Below are 15,932 nucleotides of genomic sequence, written 5' to 3'. Positions count from 1 at the left end.
CTATCTTTCCTCTATCTTTTTTCTCTTTCTTCTCTTTAATAAGCGCTCTTAGTCACTTAATAAACGGCTCTAGGCATTGTTTTTATTCTTATATTTTTCTCTTCGCATGCAAGTAATTGTCTCTTGCAATCCGTCACACGTTCGCCGTGTTTCAATTAATGAATAATATTTGTCCTTCGAATACATTTCGAATGCATTCCTTTCAACTTTACCGTTTGCAAGAGAAAAATCAGTCTTTTTTCACTCGACTGTTTGCGTCGTTTGGAAAAAGTATTATATATATATTTGCTCGGTCGGCATTCGATGCCACGAAACGTTCTTAGAGGATTTTGAGGAATTTGGAAACTATAAAAGGGTAAGCACAGGTAAGCCTCAAAGCCGTTTATAAGTTATGACATCGTTTCGTTACGACGAAAATTATCAAAGTATATGATAAATCTCGATTGAAGGAACGAAGACGAAACGGGAGCGCTTCTTTTTTTACATTTTTTCTCTAAATTTTTTAACCTAACCTCGCTCAATCTCAACCAAGCCGATCTTTGGATGAGGAGAGGTGAGGAGCGAAACTGGTAAATAGGTAAGAGTTTTCGAACTCTTTTTTTTTTCCATTCTTTTTTAATCACTTTTTTAATATATTTATATACGTGTATACATTTTTTCATATTATATACTTCTCTCTTTCTCTGTCTCTTTCTCTCTTTCTCTATCTTTCCATTTTCTCTGTCTATCTATCTATCTGTCTATCTATCTATCTCTCTTTCTCTATCTATTATACCTTTACATATTGAAACTCGATCACACGTGCACACATTGTACACACAAGCTCTATCTTTACCCGCCCTCTCCGCCTACCCAACCCTTGTGACCTGAAACCCTACTCGAAAAAAAAAAAAATTTACTCCACCCATGTATACATTGACACAAATTTAAAAAAAAAAAAAAAAAAAAAAATCAAGAAAAGAGCTTATAAATATACACGCGTTTCTTTTCAGGAAACTGTCGATAGTCGAATCTCGACGATTATTAATAGTAATTTTCTCTCTCGATATGTAGGGGTGTCCCGTCGAAAAGTCCAACCCTGACGCACAGCCCGACCATGTACGGTGATGCATTAAACGCCAATCTCCAGGTAACTGTTTAAAAAAAAAAGAAAAAAAAAAAGAAAAAGAAAAAGAAAATTATGCAATTATTGTAATTTCTTTTTTTTAAATTTAATACGTGTATCTTTCGTAGTTTCGAACGATTAGGTACAGGAACGGAATATTAAGTGACTAACCATCTAATGCAATTTGAGTATTTCCAGGCGGCACTCGGGGACTCTAATATGGGATTTCTAAACAACTCGATGTGCACGTCGACGACAACGAGTCCCGACAAGGAGCACGTGTTAGCCCATAACGATTTAATGTGAGTAAAACACTCTGTAGCGTGCCATATATTTAATCCATGTTACATGTTTCCCAAAATACTTGGCAATGTTATATACCTACGCAAATCTTTAAGTACACGCTACTCCCGATCATAAATCACCAGACACTTGTTAGTCTTAAACAAAATGTTTATTGCGACAGGTTTATAACAGAACTTGAGACGTGCTCATCTTTTGCAGTTTGCTTGTTTTACGCCTATCCTTAGTTGATTTAAAACATCATTATCTCGGATTAAGATATATCGTAAAAGATGCATCACGCGTTAATGATTGAAACGTGATTTTTTATTTTGTAATTGTAATCCGAGTACGAAGACGGCCGGGAATGAATCATGCGCGAATAAATTAAACAGGGAGGGGAAAAAAAAAGAAAAAAAAAAAAAAAAAAAAAAAAAAAAAAGAAAAGAAAACAACTTAAACTTTCCACTGTAAAAAAACTCCGTCCAATTTGTCTGTCTCGATCGCGAATCAATTCTCGCCAATTAAAAATACCTCGAGCCTCCCGTGGACGATGATTGGAACACATTAAACCGAGCAGTTCCTCCGCAAAATCGACAGGTCACCGTTGGATGAACCAGCCGTGCACATAAAGCAGGAGGGCCAAAGCCCGGAGGGTGGAAAACTGACGAGATTAATAAAACGAGAGCTGGTTGACGCGCCCGCGGATCAAGAGGGTGATGACGATCAGGTGGACGAGAGGGAGTATCCAGAGAGTCACGGGCACGATTCCGGACAGGACGAGGACATGGCCGAAGACTTGTCGATGGCGCCCGACATAATGACCCCGGAGGATCAGATCGAGGCGTAGTATCGCACCTCGAGGAGCGAGTAGATTCGAGCTGTCGCGTCGAAGTACGATCGTGATGGAAGAAGAAGAAGAAGAAGAAGAAGAAGAAGAAAAAGAAGAATAAGAAGCAGCTTCTCTTCCTCCTCGACAGAGAGGCAAGATCAGGCAGGGAAAGCCAGAGGCGCGTGAATGTATGGAATGAATGGAAGAGAGGGGGAAAAAAGGTGTAGAGGAAAAGAAATGAAAAAGAGGAAGAAAAAGAAGAATGGAAGAAGTATAGGAGAAGAAGACGATGAACGGAGGCCCAGCCAGGACCACCCAGCCCTCCACTCCTCCTTCGTAAGAGAATCCCCATTTATCATATCCAAGGCCGTGATACGTTTTATCGAGGCGGCTTTTAAAAGGTAAAGGCGAGAGAAGAAAACGTACATTGTGCGTGATCGATCGCGACGAAACGTCGAACTCGAGAGAAAAATATCGGCGAATATCGTGATATAGGCGGCGCGATCCTTCGATCCATATCCTTACTCAAGCAATTACGAACAACGATGTATTTTACGTTCTCCAATTCCGTTTCGTTTTCGGAACCGCGGTTAATATCTCTATATAAATATATATATATATATAAAGTATATATATATATGTATATATACATAGAAATATATATATATATATCTTTCTCTCTCTATCTCTCACTTTCTCTTTCGTGTACATTGCATTGACGAGTGAATCGTTGAGATGAAAACGAATAGCATCCGCGATTGTTCGTAGCGTGTTTCGGCGAATAAATGTTAACCGATGATCCTTTCACGAATGTACAGGGGAAAAGAGAAGTGTTTTTCCCGCTCCTGACTCGTTTTCCGCTTTCGATATCGTGTCAGCACTCGCGTGTACGGCTGCGTTTCTGCGTGTGCTAATCGCGTCTATCATTTTTGGACCAATTTGGATAGATGTTTAAAAAAAAAAAAAAAATAGAAAAAAAAAGAAAAGAAAAGAAAAGGAAAGGAATATTTTATTTAGATGAAAGGTGATTACGATCGATATCATTTTTTACAGAAGAGACTGTTCACTTTTTCTAAATTTCTTGCACGATTCTTCCTCTTCTTTAAAAGAAGAAAAAAAGAAGGAAGACGCGTTCGAGGGGGCACGCAGAATGTCTCGAAGATGATAATAAGAGGGGCGAACAGGTAGGGAAGGTTGGAATTAAACTTAAGGAGTAAATAAAGAAGCTGTGGTGTGGGCAGTGTTCTGGGTACGCGCGGGAACTGACTGACGCTTTAGTCTTTAATATATCGTTCGTGGTAAGTTAAGAATTTTGCGAGTATCAAAAATGTCTATTGAAAAAGAAAAAAAAAAAAAAAAAAAAAAAGAAAAGAAAAGAAAAAAAAGAGAAAAGGAGAAAAGGAAAATTAATTTCCTTATATCAAAGGTGAAACTTAAACTTAAGGAAAACACGTGTGCCCGCGTATGAAACACGGATCACCCCGATCCCGGCGTACCCGTTTGCTGCTCTCTTGCTAATCACTGTATAGTTTAGGGAAAATTAAATGTAAGTAGTGTCGATCGACGATCATAGACGTCGACGAGATTCGTGTGCGTCGAGATAAAACGTACACGCCGGTGCTACAATGTATTCAACATAGTTTTACCAAACGAAAATATATTCGTTCGCGTCGTGAAATTTTTTGATGAACGAATTTGTGAGTAACGAAAACGAGATCGAGGACAGTCGGTCGAGAAGGAGTGACGAAAAATAAATTTGGTAATTAAAAGGTAAAAGAAAAAGAAAAAAGAAGAAGATGAAGAAGAAGAAGAAAGCGGATGCCGTGAACGCACTTATAAATAAATTAAAATTACTCTGTACGCATATACATATACATATATTAATTACGTATACGTATCTCGGAAATTATAAGGAAATTAGATGTCGATGGCCCTGTTCTTCGTTCTCCATCCAAAACATCCTTAAGAGAAATCCTTCCCCCCCTCTCCCCTCCCTCTCCTGTTCGATCTTTTTCTCCCTAGTCCCGCGTAAGTTCAAGCTCGGTTCCGAATTTTTAGAAAAATTGGGACTGCGTCCAAAAATCGAAAGGAACGAGAAGATATAAAACATTTCGAGAGGGGGGGGCCGTTACCCTTCGATCTTCGACCCCTCCCCCTTTTACGTACACGCGTTCGAACACATTTTCACACATACACACGCATACGTACACGTACACGTACACAAAAAACATGGACACACGAGTTAAACGAAAGCGTGCTCAGGTCGGTACGATAGAGAATTATCGGAGGTCTGTATCGTTCGTTGGTCGCTTGGTATCGAATCGTAATTTATTATTTCAATGGTCGTTGACGCCATTTAAATGTATGTAAAAAAAAAAAATCGTGCGTGCCGTTTTTAATCGCGCTGCAGCGACCGGGAGACGATCGTGTGTGATATTATTCCGTTCGAAACCCGTAGCCATATAATATATATACATGGTATATATGGTATATATACACGTTTGTTTGTAATATTTTTGTAAATTATATATTCGTTCCCGGGAACGTGTTGTAGATAGATTTAGAGATCGGTGAGCTCCGTTACATTGTCAGGGTATTAATTGCTCGACGAACCAGACTCTTCCGTCGCTGTGGGGTGGTGCACATTCGTTTTCGTGTATTCGTTTATTATACACGTGGAACCGCGAAGAGATCGATCGTTCTTTAAGCATTTATCGGGCGACAGTAATCGTTTAATCGCCGGTCGTAAGAAATGTCGATCGACGTCGTCTGTGACACCTTTGCGTTTTATTCTCGTTAGAAAGATATTAATTCCGATTACGATTATATTAGCTCGACTCCAATTAGTAATATTAGCATGACGAGAAGCATCGTGTCAATCTTTTATTATTAGCGATTTGATCAGTTTCAATTTATTTCAAACTTTTCGATCGTGTCGCTCGATTATCTGGAAACGACGTGGCTGCGATCGTTTTTCTTTTTTTTCCAATTTTTTTTTTTTTTTTTTAACAATTCTTTTTTCTTCTCTCTCTTTTTTTTTTTTTTTTTTTTTAACAATTCGTTCATTCCTGCGTGTTAGACATGTCTGTGTCCATTCCGCGAAATAAAATAGTGGTTAGCTTTTAGGATGGTTAAGTTATCGTCCACATTGATTTCCCTTTTGTCCATCGATTCTCCATTTTGTTCACGATCCATCATCTTTCGACATCCATAACTCGTTGTTGGCGAGTGATTGAAAAAAATTTTTTCAATAAGAGAGAGAGAAAGGGATCAATCGAGGAAAAACGCGTAGTGCGAGTGTGTACAATTGTCGCGTGCGTCATCGAACATTGGATGTTATAAAAATAGAAGAAAAAAAAAATGAATAGGAGTAAATAGAAAGAAAATAAATAGCAGGGAAAATAAATAGCAGTGGAAAGTAAAGATAAGTGTTCAAGGATGATAAAGTGAAAAATGGCCGGTGCCGTTTTGGGCTCGCTTTCACGTAATGCTACTATTACTAATCTAAGTCTACATGTATTGTGTATAATGGTTTAAGGACTCGATATAACATAGAAAGATTCTTCTGTACATAGTTGAAAAAAAAAAAAAGGAACTTTGTCGAGGCATTAGGGATTTGCGAATATTGCGTCATTTTGCGGATGAATGAGTTTATCGATAGTGTGGTATATAAAAGTCTATATATATATATATATATAAATATAAATATAATTATATAAATACATACACGGACAACACCCACACACGCACATATATATATACGCACACATACATACATAACACACATACAATACATTGCGCGTATCCCGGCTGCATTTAATTTTTACTTTTGAAATCTCAAATTTTTCCAAGAAAAATAACGAAAAGAAAATAAAGAAAAAGCGACGACCGTCGATTCTCACGAGCCGGCAGCTCGAACGAAGAAACTTTCTCGTTTTATCGTATCACGATTGGTCGTGTCGCGAATAAAAGATGAATGACGAGAAGAAAAATAAAGGTGAAAAAGAAAAAAAAAAAAATAAGTAAAGAACAAAGACAAGGTTTGATCGATCGATTTCGAATGGACACGAGGTTCTTCAAAGTCGATTCACGTTGCACGAAGATCGTGGTTTTTTTTTTTCGTTTCACGAATTTTTTTTTTTTTTTTTTTTTGTACAGTAGTTGCTGTTACTTTACGAATATTCTATATTGTACATGTTTAAACGTTCCCTGTTATGTTTGTTGTATATTTTCGTATAAGTCTGTAAAAAAAATTAATTAACGAATATTTGAATTTTTCGTACGAAGAACGTACGAAAGACAGGATTTAGCGTTATTAATTCACTGGTTCATCGAATCTTCACATTTTATCGGCTCAGATAATACTTCGTGAAGCGATTTCTTTCTTTCTTTCTTTCTTTCTTTCTTTTTTTTTCTTTCTTTTTTTTTCTTTCTTTTTTTTTCTTTTCTTTTCTTTTTTTTTCCGTTATGTCAGTGGATAAAACTTTGCGACGCGTTCGTTATATTACGAAGTAATGACGAACCAGCGCGATCATATCAAATTAGAGGTATCGAGTGAACAGTGCTGAATCGATATTTTCGTTCGTTGTGGTGTTCCTTTCTTGTAGATTTGAACGCAGTAAATCATCATCATAGCTAGAAAATTTCTATTTTTATCGAGGATAAATTCGCGAATCGAGATAACTTGTTTAAAATTATTTCTTTACATTGCATGTGTTCACTCAAAATTTTCGGGGAACAAGTATGAAATTACTTGGATTATTGGAATATGGGGGGGAAAAAAAAAAATCTATTTTTGAATAGAAGAGTGAAAAAGAGGAAAAGGAAACAATGTGTGTATACAGGAAACGCGTTCGAGCCTTGAACTTTTCTTGCTCCTCGAACGATTTCGAATTGTTCAGTATTATCCTGTGCCGTATGAAAACGAGGAAGTTCTTAAATCTGAAAATCCGAGCTCTTTAGGTCATTGAAAAATTCTTAGGAATCCTTATTGTCTGAATTATTTTATTAAGTATTGTATGATAAGTTGCCTTGTAAAAATGTACCGATTTTACCGAGAAATTAAATGTGTTACTAAAAGAAATTCAATCTCTGAACTGTTTCATCGACCTTTTTTTTTCTATAAAAAAAAAAAAGGTAGCGAGATAGCAATTTATCGATTTATAAGTAGTTGTAATTGTAAGTAACGAGAGTTATCATTTTCACTGTACTTTCTTTGTATAAGACTGACATCGTTTGTATATGCTTAAAAAAAAAAAAAAAAGATATGATCTTGTTAGGTACGTCAAGATTTATACACGTAAATTAATGTGTCTACGATTATATGTGTTTAGATCACAGAAGGACTTATATCATACTGTAAATAGAACACTTAAGAAATCGCATTTTCTAGCTCGAATTAAGCTTTAGAATTAAGTCTTTATCTAATAGAATCGTCTTGAAAAGAATATACATACTTAATAAAACAGCAATTCGTGAACATGAGGATCCAAAGCTGTCTAAACTGTTTGTTTCCGAATTCCTTGTTTGTCATATTTAAATAAAAGAATTGCAAACAATTAGTAATCGTTAGTTAAATTTTTTTCGGTCAAATATATATATATATATTGATCTTTTCAATTAGTTTTCATTAAATGTTAAAAGTTATTACAAACATAATTAACTTATTATAATTATGATATAAATTATATTTTATTTATATAAAATTTTTATTTTTTTATTAAATTTGTTATCATCTGTTGGTTTATTTTACTATCCGTCGGAAAAGAGGAAATTTTTTTTATCTCCAACCGATATTATACCATAGTAAGATAAAATATCGAATATATTTTTTTGTTCATTTATACATAATTTGTAATAGGAATTTATATTTTTATCTTTCTTTTTATAACTTTTAGGATATTACTCAGGTGTTTTTTTTATTTTTAATAAAAAAACAAACTTGTTACTACTAAAATATTTTCCTTTATTCGAATTAATTTGTACAATTAATCATTAAACATTGTAAAAATAAATATTATAATACTATTCTACGATCATCTTAAACAATCTAATTAGATATTTCGTGTTCCACTTCTGTTTCCATTTCTTTCAATTGAGTGGAAACCAGATCCCATTTCGAAGACCACGATGGTTTCTCCATTTCTTGTGTATTCACCTCCTCTATCAAATTCATCAGTCTAATGAAAAATTCGTTCAATTTAGCCGCTGTTCCTCGTCGTAGCTTTTGGAAATTTCTATCTGTAACACAACGAAATTAATAACGAACATTACATTAACAATAATGAAAAATCTTGTGAACGCGAAACGAAAGCAGGGGTCAGATAATATTATATCTAGTCTCTCGTATTTTATTCCATCACATGTACATCAGCAATTATTAATAATATAAATAGAATTGTGTGACATGCCAGACATAATCAATATTTCTGCCGATCAGTCGTGTTGCTATACTGGTAAAGAAAGGATACTTATATCAAACGTGCGCACAAATGGTCGTGCCTTCATGAAATATGAAACAATCACCGGTAGAGATTGCTTATTCAGTTTACCATATCAGTCGAGTATAAATATAAATATCTGCTATATTGTCAAACTCTTACATTCGTTTGTAAATGGCATAGAACTCAAAGTTGAACAAATATAGACGAACAAGTTAATACATATATATACGTTTTCATTTGTTTGTAATGTTGAAAATATTTTTTTATAATATTTACTGGAAGGATAAAAAGCATTCTTGATCCAGATCGTTTGTTGCGTTAGCGTGGCTATGAATCTTTTAGTGATGAAACTTTGATTCTCTGCCGTCATCGGTCTTAAACGGATAATAAATCGTAGAATATATTCCAATAAATATCTGTTGCAACTAGGCAATTTTTCTAAGCATCTCTCAGGCTTGGAACTCCAGACAACGATGTAACTCAGACTGTCCACATCCAATAGGGGATGTTTTAATGTCTCCAACCATTCGAATAATAATCCTGAGAGGATATCCAAGTCAGTTTCCATCTGGAGCCTCTGCCAAGCTGTAGATCTATGATTTAGATCCATCTAAAAAAATCCACGTGATAATTAAATCTTTTCTTCGATCTATATTAAGTTCATACAAATTAAATTTATTTTTCCACCTGATAATCTTGGATACGTTTCTTCGTCTTTTCAGGTAAAGTGGCATTATCTCTGATCAAAACTCTGATGGCTTCGTCAGTGGTCACAGTTTCAAGGGTTGTATTTTGAGCAGCAGCTTTTAAACTCATATGAGACTGAATTTCCTTGTAACAATCATTGTCTAGGAGATCTTGCCCGTGAATTCCATCACCAAGAACATCATCCATGCAACTATCATCTAATACTATAAAAAAGAAAAAAATATTCCTTATGATAGTTTGAATCTCAGTCTCTCAGTTTGAATCTTTTACTGATCAAATAACTTTATTTCAGGTTGGAATACCTGGGAACACGGAATCGCAAGATGGAGTGTCAGGAGAGGTGCAAAACACATCACTCAGTCTACCAATATCGTCCGAGGTGCTTCTCGAAGATGCTTGGCTACCACTTGCGCACGCTTTCATAGAACCTAAACGAAATGAAGAATAAAATCCTCTGTGATTTCATATTAATCATATTAAAAATTTTGTTTCTCTTTCTTACTGGAATAATCGTAAGAGTCAGCCAGAGACTCGGCCCAAGAGTAAGAGTGTCTAATATTCCCTTTACTGTCCCTCAGCTTGTCCAAAATGTGAGATATAAATTTTTGCGTGAAAGGCGTACTGGAAATCGTATACTTGATCTCACAGGGAGAATTATCCTCTTGACAGTCGCACAGTTGAAGAATCCGTTCACAAATCACGAACATGATCTAAGGGATAATTAATTTTATAAATTTAATAACAAAGACTCTCGCCTTGATTGAATACATTTTACACGTGAGAAAAATAAAAAGAAACCTTTGGAATATGTTTGAATGTACGTTGCTCGTATCCATGCAGAACGTTGTGCTGCTTTTTGAGACACGATTGCAGACTGCAAGGCTTGCGATCCCCTATCGTGCTGTTCAAAGGGAAAACTATCATCTGTGGTAGCACAAAGTGTTCGAAATCTTGGATGCATAGTATCTGTCCACGCGTCTGTATCGCGGATGGCCGTTTCATGCGAACGAACCGTATCGCATCGTTCGCTCGCACACGAAGACTGTAAATAAGGTAGCACGCGATCAGAACCCCGGTTCTGCCCAACCCTGAAAAAGATACGTGTCTTATAAATTTGTCGAAACTTTGTACGATTAATTGCTTAGTCGACAAATTTCCACGTAGCGTAGCGATCTTGTCTCAGATCCATGTTATTTGAACTAACGCTATCATTACTCAACATCAATTTTTTACCCCGTGGAAACAAATCCACGATAATATTCCACTTTTTATAAATACAATCCATTTGTAATATATTTTTATCATTGTTCCACATTCGTTTCTTTTCTCTTCTTTCCTTAACGCGTTGCATTATACATTTTGTTCAAAAATTTACATTTACCCCGAAATTACTTTGTATACATGATACAATATCTCGTACACATTTGGGAATTGAAATATTTAATTGGTCGAAGGATAGATAAGGTCTTGGGTGTCCATCGATCGCGCCTAATTCGAGAAATAAATTATTCTGCTCTGAACCGTGAATCGGAAGCGGAACTTGTAATCGTAGCGAACTGTGTTTCCGGGGTTAACAAGAGTTATGACGAATGATCACTCGATAGTAACATAAGCCGTTACGTTTCGTTCGTGAACGTCCATTTCTGGCCAATCTGCGTATCCACGATGCGTAATTAAGTTGGTGAGTCATGGCACACGCGAGGCACGCGCGGAATTTTAGCTATTCAATTAAATTGTCGCTTGATAACGCTATCGGGGAATTGGTTGGTCAAAGAATTTGATCTCGATAAACGATTTGACGCACAAAAGAAATCGCGAAAGTAAAATTATTCCGATTGCAAAATTGTATTTGGATAGTTATACGTGTGTTTCTTTGTTATATTTCCGTTCATAAATATTAGAATTTTTACAAAGGTATGAAATTAAAGAATTTATTGTTGGAAGACTATAAATTAACGTAATCGTAATACAATAGAAATCGATTAATTATACATTTTAAATGATGTTTTTCCTCGCTTTATATCTCTTCCATCTTTCGATTCATATCTTAATCAATATTGATGTTTGTATTATTGCCTTACTACCTATTATTCGCTGTCACGCGTTCTAAAAATAATTCTATACATTGAAAGTAGATGTTGTACCTTAGATTAAATCTAATTAATCTTAAATTTATAATCGAGAAATTAATTATTCAAAGTTATTTAATTAATTTTCTATATTTAATATAGTCGCTGTTCATATTTCTTGTTATTTTTCAACAATTGTATGGATGTCGTACTTTTCGAATGTCTTAATATTTATGAACGGGGGGAGTATATTATTCAGAAACAAAATAACTTCGTGCGCATAATAACGGGTCTCGCGAGTATTGGTAGATCGATTGTCAGATGTGAGGAAAATATGAAGAATATGAAGAAAATGTAACTTTTATGATCATTAAATATTCATTGCTTACAGGCTCTTTATTATCGAATAGAACGAATCGATTGAATTCAAGTTAGGTCGAGATTTTCGAATCTTTCAGAACAATCGACGATACGATTTTGTCGCTCGTATTCTCGTAAGAATATTTTTAGAGAAACTTTCAGGGTTGAGATGTATGTAATATATATATAGTGAAATAGAATTGGTAAATGCTAGAAGCTTCAATGTTACGCCCCAATTTCTTATCACCGCCTATCTATTATTCGTGCCCGTAAATTTTAGTAAAGAATTGAAACTGACGAACGTTTATGGTAGAGAAACACGCTTCTATCCAATTAGTCATGGAATCACTGGAGGAAAAGAGAGTGTTAAGTATATTGTTGGATATCTTCTGTTTATTTCAAAAAAAAAAATAGTTCGAATATTTTATCTTTTCTTTTTTATTCTATCAACAGCAAAGGTTCTCGTGCAACTCTCACGTAAAAACGTGACCCTCTTTTATAATAGCCGAATAACCTGCCAGTTCACTCTTCGTATTTGCATATGTAACAGTGTTGAAACTATTGTAGCCATAGTGAAATAAACAAGTAGAACTTTGATGATAAAAATTATCTGTAAAAATAAATTTAAACGAATAATTGCAAATAAGTTCTTTTGAGAATTTATCTTTTTTTTTTATGATGTCATTTTAATACGATATCAAGTAGTTTGCAAATTATTGCTCGTTTCTCATTCAATTCACGAAAGATGCAAGATTTCGTGGTTGTCGGACAAAAGTTCAAGGAATATTGGGACATTGTAATGAATGCAAAAATTCAGATGTATCGTGTTGCTGCACGTAATACACCGAACAATCACCGCGCTGAGTAGACGTGTTTCTAGACACATAGTCTCTAGATCGATACATTCAAAGATTGGAAATCACTGATAAAAGATAGGCGAAAAAATATTTAAAACTTTGATAGATTTCTCAAATTAAAAGACTCGCTTAGACGATTGCGATAAGAGGAATCGTATCTGCTCGTTGCTCTGATAAAATCTTCAATCCATAGAACAATTATTTTATCTTATACAATACGAAAAAAAAAAAAATCTTTGAAATTAATCTATTTGATTCTATTATCTTTTTTTTTTCTTTCTATTTATTCATATTTTTTGAGATTATAATTAAAAGATTGTAACAAATCACTACTGATTAAAAATACTGTGCGAAAATAAAAATTTAGTCGGTGCATTTATCAAAATCGATTTACCAGCGTGACAATGAATTGCCACTCTTCCTTCTTGTACTGCGAAGGCCACAACCTTGACCATATCCAGAAGTTTGCTCATGGTCGCGTCCCCATAATCTTTCAACGCGAAATTGTAATAGTAAACTGGAACAAATTATTAGATCGCGATTAATTTTTATTAGTCTCTCCCTCTCTCTCTTTTTTTTAATCGGAGAAAAAAAAGAAATGTCGGAAAACGGCCATTATATTCGAGTGTCAAAACTCCGCATAGTTACACGATTTTGCTGCATTGCATGTACTTCTTCGATCTGGCTCACACAGAATCAAAACTAATTCCCACGAACACAGTTTACAGTCTTAGCTTTCGTTTCATCGTGCAACTTAATTTCGATTAAATTGTACTTTCATATTGCATATTAATCAATTTTATTTCTTTATAATATTTTGTGTATAATTAGAACGACAAGATTGTAAGTAACTAATTATTTAATTTATTTATTTTATAATAGTCACATATTATGGTAATTTTCCAATGTATATATACATTTATATGATAAAATATTATTCTTCTTTTTCGTACTATATCGCTTAAATCGTACTATTTTTTAATACCTACTGCCATGTTTCATGAAGATATTCGGATCATAAGTAAAACCACTTTCTTCGAGGGGGCCACCGCAGCTTGCATGCTCACCCGGCGTTTGTAGATTTATTATAGTTTTTATACTCCACCCTTGAAATTGTGCAATTATGTCTTTTTTTATTATCTGTGCGGTGTTCGGTCGTGCCATCGCAAGAACCTCGTCTGTCACCCTGAAGAATTATCGATCCTTACATCTTTTCCTAATTATTTTAATTCATCGTATATATATATATATATATATAATCATCAACTATCGAATATTCACATTGCTTAACCAGATTATTAATTTTGGCGTTACAAACAATTTTGAAGAAAATCAATGCTACGAAATTTATTATTACCATTTCCATTTATTTTACGACCCACATATCATGTTACGTGACATTGAGTTTAATTTCGTTCACAGTAGGAAGTCTATCACGTCATGATAATAATCGATTCAATCTCTTTTACGAATAAATATAGAACCGTATTAAAATTGCAAAATCTTATTTGAATATTAGACACGAAAATAAATGAAACCACTTTTATTATTATTATTATTGTTATTCGTTTTTTATATTATTATTATTACTCGAGAAGGATGTGAGAGATTATAAAAAAATAAAATTTATAGCTTTTCATAAACTTTTATTACAATCTTACCAATGCGAAAAGATGTTTTGTATTGCCATGTGCACAGGAGGCCAGGCTTTCGAGTTTTCATATTTGCACCTAGAACCACCGCAAAAGATTGCGCACTGTATGGCTTGTGGAGTGAATTTTCGCAAGTTTTCCGAAAATTTATTATAACCGGCCTGGATCTCGCACAGATCCACATGGTTTCCTTGAAAACCCGCTGGTACCAGTGAGCTTACATCCATTCTGTAAGTAAATTTTTAATAGCTCGACAATTTATATGCATATATTTTTAAATTTCAACTTTCAGTGTTATAACTACGAAAACATTGTAATTAAATTTTATATATTTTTAATATTATTCAATCACTCTCTGTCAAAATTTTTCTATTTTTCAACGAATGAAAAATGTACCTACATATTTCAAAACAACAATCACGTCCCTTCCGTCCATTTCATTGCCGTGAAAGAAATTAAAGTTATACTCTAAGTTTCTCTCTGTCTATTTTCAGATACATTTGACAATTTTCGAATAGAATTTCCTTTCAACAATTTTCTCTACGTAAAAATGCACGACACAGAATGATAACTAATTGAAAAAAAAAACACTTCACGTATAAAGGTAAGCGCATAGCGACTGGTAGCTTCGCTACCATAACGCAACTTTATCTATTGTTCTATCAAACAGTTTGCGCGTGCGTCATTATTATATAAAACTACTATCGTTTCATCCCTTTTAATTATTATATTTTTTTAATAACCTACTTTATTTTTCATGAAATAGAAATTAAGATATAACATTATCCTTTGCGTATATTTAAGATTTAAAAATAGATAAGCTAACAAATAGAAAACATATAAGAAAACGAATTTATGTATAAAATATATATTTTTTGTGCTATCTATTAAATCCATGAATATCGTCGAGTAAATATAGATGAGAAAATAATGTGAGAGGGATAGATATAGAATAAAAATTCTAAAATCACATATCTCTAAAGTATCTCTAATAAAATTAATAGACAATAATAATAATAATGAAAAAGAATAAAAATAGAATAATAATTGACTATTGGCAATATCTTTTGAGCGTCAAAAATATATTTCAAAATATGTTTAAAAAATGATACTGAATTTAATTCTATTTTATCTTACTTTAATTCATAAAGGTATCTTTTTTGATATTCAAAAGATGACGCTGACAGTCAATTCTTATACTATTTTTATCCTTCTTTCACTATTAGCTATCCTTATTTATTACTTACATTATTGAGCACTAGAGATAATACTGATTCTATTTTTTAACTATATTCTTTTCTTGATAATTTCCTTTTATTATTTCCTTGATAACAAGAAAATAATTTCAAATTTTTGATTAGCTTTCTCTTTTTTGTCTAATTGGTTGTATATGTTGTATAATATAGATTTACATATTTAAATTTATACACATATATAATAGTTTCACTTTATATATTTACATATTATATTTAATATTGCAGTACATATTTTTTTGTAAGTTCTTATATACAAGTTTTTAATTTGTATATGTGGTACCATATCTTTTATGTTTTTTTTATAATTTAGAAAATATTTAATTATTTTTTAAGGATTTCTTATATGATTTAATATTCTTTTACAAATA

General features: G+C 33.6%; 2 protein-coding genes and 1 long non-coding RNA gene across 32 annotated transcripts in view; 2 read left to right on the top strand and 1 right to left on the bottom strand.

The window, feature by feature from the left end:
* The window catches only part of Foxp (FoxP protein), a 234,575-nt gene extending 226,798 nt beyond the window's left edge, over positions 1–7,777 (top strand). For 20 of the 30 annotated variants that reach the window (XM_026444549.1, XM_026444532.1, XM_026444529.1 and 17 more), the window contains 3 exons: positions 1,054–1,129; positions 1,295–1,407; positions 1,988–7,777. In XM_026444549.1, coding sequence (XP_026300334.1) covers positions 1,054–1,129; positions 1,295–1,407; positions 1,988–2,237 — 439 coding nt within the window. In that variant the 3' untranslated portion in view covers positions 2,238–7,777. 30 annotated transcript variants of the gene reach the window in all.
* Positions 7,778–8,174: 397 nt separating this feature from the next.
* Positions 8,175–15,004, bottom strand: LOC102655054 (protein tyrosine phosphatase domain-containing protein 1). Its single transcript, XM_006560400.3, has 10 exons — positions 14,709–15,004; positions 14,318–14,536; positions 13,646–13,842; positions 13,051–13,173; positions 10,169–10,458; positions 9,873–10,080; positions 9,673–9,798; positions 9,350–9,573; positions 8,939–9,272; positions 8,175–8,459 (listed from the first exon to the last, which is right to left on the bottom strand). The coding sequence occupies exons 2-10, from the start codon at positions 14,533–14,535 to the stop codon at positions 8,269–8,271; spliced, it is 1,911 nt and encodes a 636-aa protein (XP_006560463.2). The 5' UTR covers position 14,536; positions 14,709–15,004; the 3' UTR covers positions 8,175–8,268.
* LOC113219200 lies at positions 8,466–9,738 on the top strand. The gene is made up of 3 exons (XR_003305969.1): positions 8,466–8,746; positions 9,092–9,286; positions 9,385–9,738. It is a non-coding gene; the product is annotated as an uncharacterized LOC113219200 (long non-coding RNA).
* Positions 15,005–15,932: the final 928 nt, after the last annotated feature.

Source organism: Apis mellifera, linkage group LG13, assembly GCF_003254395.2.
Source record: "Apis mellifera strain DH4 linkage group LG13, Amel_HAv3.1, whole genome shotgun sequence".
NCBI lineage: Eukaryota > Metazoa > Arthropoda > Insecta > Hymenoptera > Apidae > Apis > Apis mellifera.
Note: the sequence above shows the minus strand (reverse complement) of the source record. Positions and strands in the feature narration are given on the sequence as shown.